General features: G+C 45.9%; 1 protein-coding gene across 1 annotated transcript in view; it reads right to left on the reverse strand.

The window, feature by feature from the left end:
• The window catches only part of MYO5B (myosin VB), a 284,644-nt gene that overhangs the window by 161,373 nt on the left and 105,669 nt on the right, over positions 1 to 17,602 (reverse strand). The window contains exon 2 of the mRNA XM_087819084.1: positions 4,610 to 4,720. Coding sequence (XP_087675210.1) covers positions 4,610 to 4,720 — 111 coding nt within the window. The remainder of the gene's footprint in view (positions 1 to 4,609; positions 4,721 to 17,602) is intronic.

Here is a 17,602-nt window from a genome sequence, read left to right on the forward strand (position 1 = left end):
AAAGGTTCAGATGTGCCATTTTCACTGCTGTATAACCAGACCCTGGCATATAATAATTGCTGAATAATAATTGTTTAAATGAATGAGTAATGAATGAATGGTGATACAAGTAATTAAAGGAAGAAAAAAGCCATGAAAACACAATTTAAAAATTCGAATTATAAACATTACAGCAGCACAAAATATGGAGTCAAAGTTAATCTTTTAATTTTAATTTATTGCAGGGAACACAGCTTCCACATTCTGTTAGCATCAAGGAATCCTGGCTTAGCTTTTAAATTGGTGTTTATCAGCAATAAACAGCCCAGACCATTTCCTCTATGGCTTAAATCAGAGTTTCTCAACCTTGGCACTGTTTTCATTTAGGACTAGATAATTCTTTCCTTGGGGGAGGAGAGGAGATGGAAGCTGCCCTGTGCATTATAGGGTGCTTGCCAGCATCCTTGCCCTCTACCCACTAGATACCAGTAGCAACCCTCCCTCCTCAATCATGACATTGCCAAATGTCCTGGGCGGCGGGGGCATCACTGCTTTGCCAATCTGTAAGCAGAAGCAGCCAGGAAAAATATCCTAATTGATGGAAAAGATCAGAAATGCAGCAGGGAAAACGGATTGATAGTAAGGAGACAGACATCCATCTGGAGCTGGTGATGGTCGCACAACAGTGTGAATGCGCTTTGTGCCACTGACCTGGACACTTAAAAATGGTGAAGATGGTAAACGTTAGAGGGCTGGGATATGCCCAGACACAGATAGAGGGTGTCACTCTTTTTAAAGTTCACGTACTCCGGTCTTTCACTAAGTCAGGGCCTCTTGTTTACAGGGAGTACTCATCATCAAGGTGGCTGCTGGACACTGGATACAGAACTGAATGAAATGCAAAACCATGGAAAGGGGGAGTTTTCCCTGACACTAGAGGGCAGGAGTCGAGCAGTTTGTAAGAGGGTGGGGGCAGGAGAGAGAAGGCCTGCCAGACAGAGTCCCACTCCCAAAGAATGAGGAAGCTACATTTATCACCACAGCGTGCATTCACCCAGAGGCTTGACCCAGATTGAGAACAGAGGACTGTGCTCAGGGTGGGCACCCCTAGATTCCTTGCATCCATCACAGCTGTAGGGAGAAAAAGAGAAGACACTATCTTTCTCCCCTGAGAAGCTTCCCATCTTCTCATTGGCTTAGAGATAAAACATGTTACATTGCGCTAAGTGAAACAAGCCAGAAACAAAAGGACAAATATTGTATGATTCCATTTCAATGAGATACCTAGAATAATCAAACTCAGAGACAGAAAGTACAGTAGAGATTACCAGGGAAAGGAGGAATGGGTAGGGACAGTTAGTATTCACTGGATAGAGTTTCAGTTTTGAAAAATGCAAAGAGTTCTGGAGATAGATGGTGGTGATGGTTGCACAACATGGAAGTACAATAGTTCCCACTTATCCTCAGGGGATACGTTCCAAGGCCACCAGTGGATGCCTGAAACCTAAAATAGTACTGAACGCTATATATACTATGCTCTTTCCTGTACACACATATCATAAAGTTTAGCCTATAAACTAGGCACAGTAAGAAATTAAAAATTACTAATAGTAAAATAGAACAATTATAACAATATATTGTAGTATAAGTTATGTGAATGTAGTCTCTCTCTCTCTCTATGATAACTGATCAGATAACTGAGACAGCTACTCAGTGATTAATGGGCAGGTAGAGTATACAGTGTGGATACACTGGACAAAGGGATGATTCACATCCCAGTGAGGTGGAATGGGATGGTGCGAGATTCCATCACACTAATCAGAATAGCATGCAATTTAAAACTTATGAATTGTTTATTTCTGGAATTTTCTATTTAATATTTTTGGATCACATTTGACCACAAGTAACAAACTCTGAATATGAAACCACGGATAAGGGGGCGCTACTGTACTTTATGCCACTGAACTGTGCACTTAAAAATGGGTCACATGGTGCCTCGCTGGTGTAGCTCAGTGGTTGAGCGTCAGCCCATGAACCAGGAGGTTGGGGTTTGATTCCCGGTCAGGCACATGCCTGGGTTTCGGGCTCAATCCCCAGTCGGGGCAGCCAATCAATGACTTTCATCACTGATGTTTCTATCTCTCTCTCTCCCTCTCCCCTCCTCTCTCTGAAATCTTTAAAAACATTTCCTTTTAAAAGGTTCACATGGTAAATTTTATGTTTTGTATGTTTTACCACAATAAAAATAAATAAGCAAGCAACAGGGGAAAAGAAACTTCTTAGAGGAACACTGAAGAGCTGACCACCTTGAACAAGGAGCACAGGTTAGCAGTTAGGTGGAAGCCAGGGGTTCGAAATATTGTTCTAGAAGAGAACGAATTTATTTTCTTCCTTTGCTGCTGCAGTTAAACCCACATGATTGGACTTCAGAGGGAGGAGCAAGGGAGTGGGGGAGAGGGACAGCAGGGCAGATTTTCCATCCAAGTGTATCAAGGATGATTTCAGCAGCAGGGGAGCCTCTCTTCAAGCATTCAGTCCCCACCTAATTTTTGTGCTCCTGCCTTTGGTCCACAGATCAACTGAGTCACTCCTAATGACAGCTCAGAGACAGCAATGGACTAACCGCAGCCCATGAGCAACCTGGACAGAGTCAGATGTTCAGAGAACATTATTTCTCTAGCACTGCTCATCTCCAGCCCCAGGCATCCCTTCTGATTACACGCTGACCGTCCATGTAGCAGGGGAGGGAGGGAGAAGGGCTCCTGGGCTGCCAGGATTAGTCACGCAGGGCAGAATTCATTTTCAGCTGGGGAGGCACGCATCTGCTCTGTTTTGGCAACACAGATTATTCCTCGCTACCTCCGTACAACTCTTTAAAAATACCCACTCATTTAAAAAATCAACTGTGAAATCTGTTGGAGAAGAATCATTCGAGTGGGTGAACTAATTTCATTCTGTTTCGGGCGTGGGGTGGGAAGTTATTCAACATGGTAAACATGATGCCATCTGTTGGGAATTTTGTTTCTCACTTCCAAACCAAGAGGAGGCTAGCAAAGTCAGTCTGCCAGGGAGGGGAAGGGGAGGGGGCACACCTTGGAGTAAACATCTCCTAACAAATTCCCTGTTCTAGTTTTACCAAGGGATGTTCTCAAGTTGATGCAAAACCAAAGTGAGTAGGGGAAGGATGGTCACTCTCCCCACTAATCAGTGAGTTAATCACCAACTACGGTAGATACAATGTCAGCAAAGCGTAAGACATGGTCCATTTCTCAAGTGGGTCATTAACTATCTAGAAAGACAAAACCAAAATGCTTGAAAGAAGAAAAAACAGTAGGAGGGTAAATGACCAAAGGCTAAAGATGGGCACAAACTTAGTGCTACTGCAGTTCAGAGAGAGGCAGTGGTCACTCCAGCCTTCCCTCCAAGCAATGCCTGCTCTGTAGCCCCTCAAACTCAACTCATCCCAAAGCCGATTCTTGATTCTTTCTGCCACTTCAGTCAAAACCTGTTTCCTCCCAGGCTCGCCCACTGTAAACCTTGCATGAATGACCTCAACCTGCATCCTACCCACCATCTGTCCCCTTCTCCAATGGTTCCCCACCTAGATGCACTGGCCTTTCCTTCTTCAACATACCAAAGGGACATACAGAGGCCTCAGGACTTTGGCACACACACCTGCCTCGGCACTCTCTCCTCTACTTGTACCGTACCCTGAATCTTCAATGGCTGGTTCCTTTCCACCTCCTCACCTCAGCGGGTTTTCTCCTTTAGGTTCCCTCCCACACCTCATCCACTGGCTTCTGTGACTACTGCCACTTTGCCACACTTCTGTGTTCGTGCTCACTGATGCCTCCAGCACTAAGCTGCTCCCCCAAATGGCAGGGCCACAACCATTCACCCATACACCCCAGAACCCAGCACAGAACAAGCATTTGAATATTTGTGAAATGCACAAATCACAGAGAAGGCTGGTCACGAAGGCTCATGAAAAGAGAAACTGACTCAGACGTAGGAAGAACAGGATTTCAGTTACTGCCTTGTCTTCCTTTGCAGCGAAACCACCTGAAAGTCAACTGATGAAAAAGAAATCTCACTGCAGCAGCTAACACATATCAAGTGCCAGTGTGCCAGGCTCTACTCTGAGTCACACAGTAACTCATTTTATTCTCAAAAGTGCCCTAGGCAAACTATCACAGATGAAGTAACAGGCACAGAAAGACTGCTAATTTGCACAAGGGCACAAATGATGGCTGAGCCAGGATCCCAAATCCAGGGCTGGTGCTCCCACTACGGCACCGTGCACTGTCTCTTCTAGCAGCTACTCAGTTACTTCCCATGGATGCCTTCCAAAGGAAGAACCACCCCCTCCGTTCCCTCCACTCCACTGAGAAGATCTGGCCTCAGCCACCAGTGATCTCCCAGCTGCTAACACCAATGGGCACTTATGTTACATGACATCCATGGAGCAGCATCATGGTTTAGCCCTGTCATGTACATTATCATCAACAGCGATGAAAAAGGTGCCAGGGGTTCAGAAGCTCCAATCCACAAGAGAAACTCAAGCCCACCAGGTACCACCCAGTCCTGTTCAGCAGACCCTGGCAAGCCCATCCCCAAGACCCACACTTACAGTTTCATCTTCCAGTCTGAGCTGGAGGCTCTGGTCCCCCTCCTTGTAGTCCTTGGTTAATTCAGCCGAGCGCCACACTTCATCAGGGTCGGGAATCCAGACCCTTGTGTACTGAAAGATTAAAACAGGAGAAACTTAGATACAAAATGAAGGTTTCAGGCTTCTAAGCATGTGTCGCTGGGTACGGGAGCCCTCAGGAGAACTGAAACCATCTGGACACATTTTCCTCCCTTCTCATTTCAACATACAAGGTGATCCAATACCATGATAACAGATAAATAACTCACAGGTGACAGAGGGTACCCTCTAGTTCCTAAGAGAATATCCCAGATCAATGAAATTAGAATTCTACCAGGGAGATTGCCAAGCCTGCATTTGGTTTTCCCCAGAGTTTTATGCCATCGTCTCCAAGGGTGGCACAAAATAGGGATGGGGAGGGGGCGGTCAGTGTGTTGCAAACAACAAAATGACCCGTGCAAAACCCAACAAGATGGCATAGCAAATCTTCAAAGCTTGGGAATCTCTGCTCTGATATTCTGCATTCAGAGACAAAGCCATTTTCCTGCAGAAGTGAAAGAAAGCAGTCAGTAAATTGAGTGTGTATTTATGCACTTAAAATGTCAGCAACCTCAATTTATTTGTGCATCCTTTAAGTCACAAACATACCCCAAAATCTCATCCAGCCTCCCCCAGGTTATTAATCTGCCCTGGGTACATGGCAATGCACCTCAATGTAACTTGGGGATCCTCAGCCCCAAAGGCACTTCAGAATCCCCTGGGGCTTTGAAAATCCAAGTCTGGGTGCCGCCTCAGACGGGTTCAGTCAGGGCCTGAGGTGGCATAGAAGCTCCCAGGTGAGTGTAACGGGCAGCCAGGGAGAACCACAGGTCTGTTGCTCTTAATGGTAGTACTTCTGAATTTGTTTCACAGCTATGTGATTTCCACAGGGTCTGTTTGGTTGAAAAGACTTCCATGTGCATATGCACATGCAAACACACACATATGGTTTCATGGACACAGAATATTCTTAACAAATCTGAAACTAATGGCTCTTTTGACCAAAAGGCCAGCGAGAATACATACTGGGGTCAGCATGATCCTCCCTCACAGGGCGAGGATCCAGCTCCAGGCATAGACCCTGTGGCCCGTCTGTTGCTTGGACACAAGCAACCTGCAGGCTTTATTTTGGTCCTGCTTTTTTAGTGTTTTCCTCCAGGTGGTCACTGGCCTTTTTTTAAAAGCAAGCCTGTGGCCCCTGCTACACTTGCCTCTGACTCCGTATTAAACTGTGAAAGTCAAGAGGCAAAAGTCAGAACACTGATCAACAGGAAAGCAAACAACCGCCACTTTGCCTCCCTGCCACCACTGCGCAGGATACAAAGCCAAAGTTGTCTGTTTTTGGCATTATAAAGGATCACGCTCACACAATCTTTTCTCCACCTGCCTTACTGCAAGACATTATTGTATTTTTACAGGAAGATACTACAGAGCCTTACAGTCTCTGAGAGCTTTAGAGTAAGCCATTAAGAATGTTCTGAGGTGTATCCTGAGCAAACCTGAGTGACAACTGAGAAAAGAATGGGGGAGTCCCAACAAAAACTGAGTGGAGGTGATGTGTGGTCAAGCTGTGAGACATCCTGGAATCTGAGGAGCCCAGTCCCTGCTCACCCAGGGACTCCTCTGGCCTTAACCCTGCACCCCATGTGCCCAGCACTGGGGAATCTCACTGCCTCTGTTCAACTTTTACCCTGGGAAGGCCCGTTTATCTTCCTAGATACATAAACCTCCTCTCTCTAAATACACTGAAAACACCTGGTAGGCAGAAAATCATCCTGTATTTCCCAGACCCACAGAACTCATCACAGCATCGGGGTATAAGGGGACCCCAATGATACTTCAGTTCTTTGCTACATCAAGGAAGGACCTCAGCCTTACCCCAGCCTAGAGGTTTGTTGGAAATGCAGCACCTCAGTCTCCACTCACAGCCACTAAGTCAGAAGGTGTGCACCTAAGGACCTGCTGTCCAGCTCCTGCAACAGGATCTCTTACCAGCCTTAGCACGCAGGTCAGCAAACCACAGCCCTGGGCCATATCTGGTGCACCACCAGCTTCTGTACAGCCCCCAGGAGTTTAAGAACAGTCTTTAAATTTTCAAATGGCTAAAAAAATTTCAAAAAAATGATATTCACCTAACACAGGAAAATTATATGAAAAGTCAAATCTTGGTGTCCATAAATACTTTTATTAGAACACAGCCACACATCCCATTCATGTGCTATGGCTGCCTCCACACTTCAGTGACAGAGCTGTGCAGCTGTGACATAGACACTGTGGCCCCAAAGCCTAAAGGATTTACTAATGGACTTCTACAGAGAAGGTCTGCTCCCGCTCCCTCTGTACATGTTTCTTCCTCAGCCCAGAATGCCCATCCCTCACCTGTCCATGTGGGCAGAGTCCAAGTTCCATCTCTACCTCCTCACTGATCTCCTCCTTCCCTGTGCCCTAAGGTGAGCCCTTCCCAACCTAAGCTGCTTCAATCAATTCAAATGTAATTAACTTTATGGTTTTACAGTCATTGCTTTCATGTCAGCTTCATCTCACAACTTCAAGACCTTTCAGGTGTACCATTGGGCATCTTTGTATCCCTGGCATGTAGCAGATGCTCAAGAAATGTTCGCTGACAAGGGACTCGGTAAAGAGAGAATGTTCATTTGTGGGACAACTGTTTTATACATTAAACATATTGTGATAAGCACTGGGTAATCGAGTACAAACACGGAGATCTATCCCCTGACCTTAAGGAACATGTAATCCAGTCGGGCAGATAGTTCACATAAAAATATACTCTAAGGGGTGATGTGACGGTTTCCTAGAGAGAGTAATAGCTATTCAGCTGGGGGAGGGCAAGACGAGAGGAGGGAGTAGATGGCCAAATTCTCCTGTAACTTTTTAAAGGACAGTGTGTATCACAGATCTGATCGAGCTTTAGGCTCAAACGCAGTCAACATGCAAGCATCTAACATGTGCCCCCTCTGTGCCAGCTGCCGTCACCATAAAGACACGCATGGCTCTGTGTTGAGATGATAGCGGCTCGCTGTTACTCCAGAATAAAGCAAACCCTGTGTCGTGAGAGTGCCAATGGGTGGCATCTGCAGGCAGGTTCCCTCCGCTTCCTGCCTCCCCACCTTCATCCTGATCATGGATTCGCAGCTTAATGTGCCTGTGAATTACTGAGCAGAGCTGTTTACCCAACGTCACGCATGCCACACTTGATGAGCGATTTACAGGACTTCCAAGGGCAATTTTAACCATAATCAAATTTTGCTTTACGCACTGCCTTTGCAAACCCCCCCCACACACACTCCTTTCCTCCACAGACCCACCACCTTACCCGCACCCCCCGAGGAAGATTCACTGCCTCTGTAATCCAGTACAAGGCGGGACATGATCAGTGCAAAGAGAACAGGTTAAGAGAAGGGACAGTCAGCACCACAGTAGCCAGGAAAGACCTGAGGGAGCAAAACGGACATGATCTGAGCAGTGGAGATGGAAGAATTTGGAGGGGAAGGGGTTCCTTCAGGGTAATGAAAATGTTTTTAACTAGAGAGAGGTAGCAGATACACAACACAGTTTTAAAAGCCAATGAATTGTTCACGGTAAATAGTTAATTTTATGTTATGGGAAATTCATCTCCTTTCTTTTTAAATCTTCACCCAAGGATATTTTTTCCACTGCTTTTTCAGAGAGAGTGGAAGGGGAAGAGACAGAGAGAGAGGGAAAAAGAGAGAGAAACATCAGTGTGAGAGAGACACACTGGTTGGATGCTTTCCACATGCACCCCAACCTGGGCCGGGGATTGAGCCTGTAACCGAGATACGTGCCCTTGACCAGTATTGAACCTGAGACCCTTCAGTCTGAGGGCCAATGCTCTAACCACTGAGCCAAACTGGGTAGGGCTTCACCTCATTTTTTAAAAATAAAGTGTTCTGGCTGCAGATGAAGCACATGCATCCTGTACACTGTCTCTGGGCATGGGTTCTCCCTGCTGGTCTCTGGGAAAGCAGTAGGACAAAATACATACTTTTTAACAGAAAGCTATCATCTCTATAAGCCAAAAAGACACACTCTAGAACCAAGGTTCTTTGTTGCCTCTTAATTTTCTCATCGTCAAGGAATTCCTTCCAACAAATCCAACCTCTAGCATCTTTCCTGGAGGCAGCAGACTGTAGGAAAGACAAGCTCACTCACATAACTCAATTATAGTGCCAGCCTTTTGTCCCTACCTTGTTTGAACGCTGCTTCATTTCATCATATCAAAGTAAACAAAGTAACAAGTGCCTTGGAACAGAGAGGTATTCTGTTCCCAGTTCACTTCTTCCACCCCTGCAGGGCCAGCACAGAGGCAGTTCTCAGACCCACAGCTGGAGGGAGTGGCCACCTACAGCAACAGTGTTCAACTCTGGTGGCATATCATAGTCCCCAGGGAGCTGTGCCAGCTTCCCAAGCCAGCCAATCTCTCAGGCCCATTACATCAGTCTCTGAGGGAGGGAACTGGCGGTGTTTTTTCAAGCTTCCCAGATGCACTCAACGTGTGAGCAAATTTGAGAACCACCAGTCCATGCAGTTTGGTGTGGTAACTGTGATTTCCAGGGCACCACAGACGCTCACGTGCCTAGAGGCTTCTCCCCACCAGCCTGTGGTAGAATGTGAAATCCCAGCTGTGGATTCTTTCTCCTGAGCTAAAGCACTCTCTCCAGAAAGCTCCTGCTAAAATGTAACTTCAGTATCGAGAAGAGTAGAGCATTTACCCATTTATACTATCATGCAGTACAGTGCTGTGGTTGAGTGTGTGGGCTCCGGAGCCAGACAGCCTGGGTAAGAATTCCACCCGCCACTAAGAGCTCGGGTAGGCTGATGAATGGGTCTGAGCCTCGGTTTCCTCGGTTGTACAATGGGGTAAGAGTTAAATGCTCGCGAGGCATTCCAAGAATGAAATGAGATCCCACGGTATCAGAGTATTTACTGTAATGTTAGTAATAGTGATGATGATGAAGATACTGTATACTGTTTAGTCTAGAAGGCGGCATCCTGAAGGGATCTTGCATAGTATTAAGGGATGGGAATGGGAAAATAACAAGCCTAAGGTGTTCCACACTGCTGGGGTCCTTTGGATGTCCTACAAGTGATAGAACACGGGTAGCCAAGCTTTGCCTCCAAGTCGATTCCTGGTTGTAGCCTTCAACTCCAAAACCCTGTGAGAAGTGATTCTCAGTGCAGCCTGGCATTTTAGAATTATCCGCAGATCTAAAAAACAAACACACACCACCTACATCCCACACTTGAATAATTAAGATTAAATCTTTGGGAGTAGGGCCCAAGCATCATGGGTTTTGTTTGTTTTTGTTTGGCCTTATTTTAAGCTTCCCAAGTGATGAAGGTGCCATCCAAGTTAAAGCCACTGTTTCAGAGTGAGCCTCAGATCCAAAGCCGACTGCAGGGAAAGGGGGAGAGGGCACAGGGTGCACTTACTCCCTGGAATTCACAGTGCCACCCCCACAACCTTACACTAATATATTTCAAATAATCACTTCGTATTAACTTTAACACTAGGTAAGATAAGCAGGGTTATCACTAATATTTCATAGAAAAAACTGGGGGTAAAAAGGGCTATTTGCCCAAGTTCACAGTGAATAGTGAGTTCAGAGCAGAAGCAAAGGTCTCAGACACTGACTCTAAGTTTCTCACTGTCTCCCCCTCATGGAGAAATACTGACTTTCTTACAGCAGCCCGGGTCCCACTGAGTATATATTTTATACAAGTAAAGTGTCTTGTAATTACACATAAAAAAAAGTCCAAATGCCCGTTTACAATGACACTCCAAGTTAAGCCACCAGGTAGCTTCAGAGTTAAAATTGGGCAGACTGAAGTTTGGATTGCAACGTCCCTTGACGTGAGGCAAGGCAGTCTGGGCACAGTCCCCTGGAAATGACAAGAGGTGACCCCACAGCCTAACCTGGCTGCTGAGTGGATAAACTGCTTGTCCATTCCCATCTGTGTTTAGGGGCGAGGAACAGGTGCACTGCCTTGTTCATGGCTGTATCCTCGCAGTAACACGAGGCCAGGGTTTAGGAAGCACATCTCTGCTCTGTAATTAAAATCAGAGCTTTGGGTGGGGAAGGGGGGGAAGTCGTTTTGACAAAACAGAGACAATAGTCAACAGCATTTGTTCAGGACATGAATTTTGTTCCAAACTCACTGGGAAAGACGCAAGACTGAATTGATCAGCTTCCATTGCTCAAGGAGCAGAGAAGCCACCAAATGTCTCCCTAAAGATGAGTCCGAGATCCATCACAGAGAGTAGCACCAACAAACAAAAGTCACCAGTACTGAGCTAAGTGGATAGGCTGTGGGTCTCAAGGGAAAACGTTGTTCACAAGGCCGGGACATGAGACCTGGAACTCAGATGCCCCCACCAACCCCAGGCAGAAAGGATCGCACTCAGCAAAAGGACAGCAAGCTGCTCCCCCAACAGTGCCTGGAGCCCCAGGTCCAGGAACAAAGTGATAGGAAGGTCGGCTGAGAACACAGTACTAAGAGACCAAAGTACCCCCGAGGCAAAAAAACAAACTTGTACCACTTATAAAAAATGAACATACATATAGCTCGGTTCTTTAGTGAGGTTAGAAAAGCACACTAAACACTTCTCAAAAATGTCAACAAGTGGTGTCCTCTGTTCCATGTAAATGTATCCATCTGGAAGCTTCCCCTGTTAAAGCAACAGTTCTATGGGAAGAAAACAACGCTTCGAAAGCAAGCCCACATTTCAGCACCATCACAACAGCAGTGTCCCCAGTGGAGTGGCGCCTAGCAGAGCAGGAACTATAAAAACGGCCCTGGCAGTAGGAAGGGTCACATTTCACTGTTTTGCAAAATAGTGACTCTACAGGACAAAAACTAGGCATTTTACCCCTTCTGAGCAGAACCTCCCACAGCCCTCTCTACACTGGAGGTCTGAAGATTATGCTTCATGGGCTCAGACAACAACTACATTCTGAACCCCCGGTGGGGGGGCCAAAGTCAAGAACAGCCCCACCAGTATGTCGCTAGGCATCTTCCTTCTCACCAACCGAGCTCCCACCCTGAGAGACAGGAGAGCAAGGAGGCTGGGTACCAGCCTCAACTCCCATCACAGGCTCAGCTTCCTCATCTATAAAGCGGGAAATCTCTTCTGTATTAGGGCTGCTGTTAGAATTAAATAAAATGATGCATATAAAACATCTAGGACAGCATCTGGCACAATGTAAGTGCTCAGTTGCAACTGTCACTATGGCAGAAACTCAGGTCCTGGGAGTGAATGAGACCTGGAGGGCGGCCTCCTGGAGAGCTCAGATACAAATAATCTCAACAGAACCCTGTGCACACACAGTGTCAAGGGAACATAGACGCTCCTCCCCTCCTATCTATTTCTGGAGTTAATGCCTCCTCCCCTAGCAGAAAGTCCAGCTTCCTGGTTTCCCTGTTTACTCATCCATTAAAGGCTTCCTGGACCATAATACCTTCTCTTTTCCCTAAATGCCAGAAGGAATTATATGTTACATTACATTATATATATGTAAATATACTGTTTATCCACAACTAAGTAACTGAAAATCCACAATTTCTGGGCCAATAAGGCAGATTCCTGAGGCCCAATCCAGATCTCTTCAGAATTTGCTCTTTGTGTTTTTCTTGATGAGGAAGAGCTGAAACTTAATAGAGAGAGACTGGGAGAGCAAAAAGCCTCTCCACATCCTTGGGGTCAAGGAGAATGCAAAAAAAGCAGAGAAGCAAGCTGCATGCTATACATACTAAATGCACAGCTGCCCGGCTGGGCATGGCTCAGCAGTTGAGCGTCGACCTAGGATCCAAACAATTGGGGTTCGATTACCCGTCAGGGCACATGCCTGGATTGTAGGCTCGATCCCCAGTTGGGGGCATGCAGGAGGCAGCCGATCAATGACTCTCTCATCATCAATGTTTCTATCTCTCTCGCTCACTCTCCTTTCCTCTCTCTGAAATCAATAAAGATATTTTTTTTTAAAAAATGCAGTTAAATAGCAAAGTTGTACTAAAACCCAATACTTCCTATTAAAATGAAACAGAAGTGAAACACGCCAATGGCAGATCCATCTCCATATTTCTGGCACTGGCCAGCACAATTGTATTTTTGATATTTGCTATCTTACATGCTTATAGCTGTATATCATCTTAACCCAGACTTTTAAGAAAAGATTCAACTTATTCTGATGTCTGATTACATCATCAGTCACCATGATGTCCTGACCCACATTCTTCTATATCTGTCTGAAGCTAATGAGGAACCAAGACTCCACGTGGCTGTTGGTGGCAAAATTTACCTATTTACTGCCCTGCAGCAGACGTTATTGGAAGAGGAGGCAGCATTGTCCTCAAGTGACAGACTGACAAGATGGGAAGAGCTTGGTGTTTGGTGAGCACTGCTTAGTCCCTTTACCCAGCCTGTTTATACCTGCAGTACTTGTTGATGATGGAGCTGCAGGGATACCCGAGGCTTAGAAATAGCTACAAAGCAAGGTGTTGATGTTGAAGTTTTAGAAAGATCACTGAAAGTCCCTGTATAAAAAGGGGTATGTGAGCGGCAAGTAAGTTTTATAAGGCTGCAATGTTAAATCCATTAACCTGCTTGCCACAGAAGCTAAAAAAGAAGATTTACTCAAAGCTAATACATTTCATGCAGCTAAATGTACGTCTGGATCCTATCAAGAAGCTGAAGCTTTGCTGAAATCCTACTTCCAGCAACATGACTACAGCTCCCGGACTATAAATTCTCTCTGTACAGAGCAATTCAGTATATGAATTAAGCAATCCACAGGCATATTACAAATCTTTAAGTCATTTAATACAGTTTTCCAGAACATACCATCTTCATTCCCACCTAAGCTTTTTGAAATACCCCAACTTTTTAAGTCTATATACGCTGCCATCAATGGGTAGTGGTTTTCTCTTTTGTCCTGTTAGGTATATACACATACACTCCTGGTCCCGACAACTGAAGACTAACTAGTATATTGCTTTCCCCCAAAGAAACAGTCTTAACAGTTCACAATCACGGTAACACTTATTAGAAAGTCACAACCCTAGAAATATTCATCACGTCAGTTTGTTTGCTTCTAATTTGAAATTTTAAAACCTGTTCCATCATGTGACCTCTCTGAGCAACCAAAGCCAGCACTGCCTGGAGTCAGTTCAGGCAAAGCTATCCTCTGCAAACAGTATTTCACTGATCAAAATTAAGTAACTGAGAGAATGCGCAGGGACCCCACTCTTTTCTGAGGAAAGGTTTTGGAGAAACTGCCCCTTGCATCTGGACACATGAGTGAAGCTTAGTTTTCTCTTGCTCTGTCTTTAAGAGACCACCTGTCTTCAAACTTAAGACGCCTTACATGCTTGCATTTGGGGCTCAAGCCAGTTCTTAAGCTTCCTTTTACAGGATAAAGCCCACCAGTCCCCATCCCCCAGTATTCAAACACTTCATTTTTGAGGCCGATTTACTAACATTCTCCAACTGCTGCATGTGCCCTGTAGGTTCCAAGGTCCACCAACTGGAGCACGGCCTCTGGTTCATTCATGCATTCATTCCCAGGTACTCACTGAACACCTTGCCACATGCCAGGCACTGCGCAAGGTGCTGGAACACAGTGTGGAGGGAAAAGACAAGTCCCTATCTTCAAGGGTGTCAGATCACATCATGCAATTAATCTACTGAAAAGAACAGCACAGAAGTTCACAGCCTACAACAGGGACCTAACCTAGTCTGGGTCATGAGGAAAGGAACTCTGCTGAAAAAGCAAGACTCGAGCTGAACCCTAGATGGACAAGAGGTCGGCAAGGCACGGTAGGGAGAGAAGAGTGTTCTAGGCTGAGAGGTTATCTGTGTGACAAGCCTGGGTGGGAAGGCAAGTGCTCGCTGAAGAGATGAAAGGCGGCCAGTATGGGTGGGACGGATGCTGAGGAAAGGGCTCAAAATGCCACTGGGGAGACCTGCAAGAGGTTTTCCGGAGCCATGTGACAGGTTTTTTATATTGTTGCATGGCCAATGGAAATGTATGCATGGGTTTTAAACATGAGGAGATACACGGTCCAAATCACATAATTAAAAGATGGGTACTTACAGATTAATAGATAAGGAAAGGGAAGCCTCGCTTGGACAGTTTAGTCAAATCTTCCAATGTGCATGCTCCCAGTCCTTCATTTGTGTCCTCATGCAAACACTCTCCCTACCCTGAAATAACCTGTTCTTGTAATTCTGCCCCTGAATACTCCTCTGACTTCATTTGCTGGGTACTTCATCATTCCAGACAGCTCAACTGCCATTCCCACAGTATATCCTTAGTGACATGCTTCCACAGCTTCTGAATCATGTATTATTTTATTTCATTCTAAATCAGGTCTTCCTATTTTCCCCCCACTGTATTTTGCCATGTGGGGCTTATTTGGAGTTTTAGAGAGCTGAGAGGAAACGTTTAACACGAAGAACGAAGAGGGAATGTTCAGTCCGGGTACACTGACAAACAGGCACGGTAATAGCATCTAAGGTTCTGGGACCTCAGGGAAAAGGGAAAAAATGTTCCACAAACAACACACACTCTGAGTAGCAGCCATGAACCTGACTGTGACTTCAGAGCTAAGAAGTTCAATGAGCATCTGCTGCTTAAATCATCATTAACCAAAGACCTTAAAGCCATACCCCTGATTTCCACACTGGTGCTGAGAAGAATTACTGAGCAGCCATCATCAATAATGCATTCTGCCTGTTTGGAAATGAATCATTCTTTGGAGACTTCTATCCAGTGTTAATATCAAACAAATCTGCTGTCAAACAGCCACAGATTTTCTAGGATGGTCTTGCTGGTGCTGTCTTCCTTACCAAGCACATGCTAGGAAAGATATATATACAACACTTTTAAACTGGAAACATTTTAAATCCAGAGGAGCTCGAAAACTCTGAGGCAACCTGAGTAAGACCCACTCTCCAACAAAATTCTCACTTTCATACAAATGCCTGACTTGCTAGATCACCAATAAGCTTTTGGCAAACCCTTTAGTGGATTAACGGTGGGTATGGAAATAGATGTGCGTCCCAGATCTTATAATAGGTACACAGGCAAGGTGCTCAATCACCAGGTTCCTGGACAAAGCCTGAGTAACACTGTATCCTTTCCAGTGCCATTTAGGTGTTGAAACAGGGATGCATCCAGGTAGACAGCTCTATCCTTCCCCAGGGTCCCTGTGCTGAGATCCAGCACAGCACAGATGAGAGCCTGGGAAACATCACAAAGCTATAACTGCAAAACCTCCAGCAAAGGTAAGCGACCCAGGCAGTGCCCATCTTAAAATAAAAATGTACAAAAAGATGAAAGGAAAGAAAAGCAATCACCCCACTTTTGAACACAGGCAGAGTCACATTTACTTTTTCCAAGATGATCGAGAACATAGAGCTGGAACAGTCCAGCAAGAGGCAACTGCATCTTGGTGTGCAAGGTGTGCTGGTCTGGTAAGCAGGTTACCCAGGGGCACGGACCTCCCTTGGCATCTAGATCACAGAAGGGCCATATCAAATCATTCAACTTCTCCAGGCCTTGGTTTCCCCAGTGAGAAAGCCGGTCTAAAAGAAGCTCTGAACACTACGTCTGTGTTTATTCTTCAGTCATCTCCCTGTCTCCAAGTAAGAGGGCTAACTCTAGTAAAAACCATTAATGTTGACCTCCAATACATCCATGGACAGATCATGGTTTACGACTCAACAGAAAGCCTCTCTCTCATCACAGACTGTAGGAGCCGACCAGTTCAAGTGCTTTGTTTCTAGGTGGACAAGGGTCTACCCTTCTTTAGCAGGTGAGAGAAACAGTGCCCCAGAGCTCACTGCTCTCCAGAGTTAAAAAGTGCCCTGACAACCAGTGGGGAACAGGCGAAAAGAGAAAAGCTCCCTAGTAATAAATAATCATTAGATGTTTAAAACAGACCACTTATGGGTCCTCCCTCTCCTGCTGTATCCACCATCTGCTTGTGTTTAACACAGCACCTTCATATTTTGGTTAACACTCAGCTCCAGAGTCTGTTTTCACTGCTGACAGAGGATGACGAATAGCATCACGTTCCACCCTCACAGCTGAGATGCTAATCACCAAAGTGCCAGCAAATTCCACCCTGCCGAGTCACAACATCCCATCCCCATAGTCACGGGCTTCACATGAGCTCGGTGCTGTCCAGCCTCATCGCCCACTAACCCACAGCTGGACGAGGCAGTGTCCCTGCTCATCTGAATCCCCACTGCCCTCCCTCCTCCGTGTTGTACCGCTAGGAAAGTACTGTGCATTTAGGAAACGTGTTGCACTTCCCAATGGGCTTTCACAGACGTGAAGCCTTAGAATTCCACGAGACGGGAAGCACGGGTGTGTTCTTGGAAGCATTTTACACATGAAAGACACAGAGATCCAGGGAGGGCAAGGGACTTGGCCAACTCACGCGCCTAAAGAAGAATGGACCCAGAAACAGAGCCGACTTCTCAGCCGGAGCTCCTTCCATCTCCTCAAGCCCCACAGAATATTCAAGCTTGAACGAGGAATTCCCATCAGCCACGAAGACCTGTTGATTCAGGCACGAAGAACACGCCGAATGCTGTTAGCATCTCCCTCGAAGTCAGCATCCACTCTAGAGTCCTGCTCTGCTGCCTCAGTTCATCTGTTGTAGGAAATACTATCGTCTACTCCCAGTCGGTCTTCCTGCCTCCAGTCTCTCCCGACTCCACTGATTTTCTACACTGCTTGCTTCTGGAACAGCACTTTTCAACTGGGGTGAGGGTAGAGCGACAAGACTGTCCTGAGGGGAGACATTTTTGGTGGTCACACTGGGGTGGGAGGGGAGTGGGTGCTGATGGCTACTAGTAGGCAGAGGCCAGGGGTGCCGCTAAACACT

Source organism: Miniopterus natalensis, chromosome 7 (genome assembly GCF_054644295.1).
Source record: "Miniopterus natalensis isolate mMinNat1 chromosome 7, mMinNat1.hap1, whole genome shotgun sequence".
NCBI lineage: Eukaryota > Metazoa > Chordata > Mammalia > Chiroptera > Miniopteridae > Miniopterus > Miniopterus natalensis.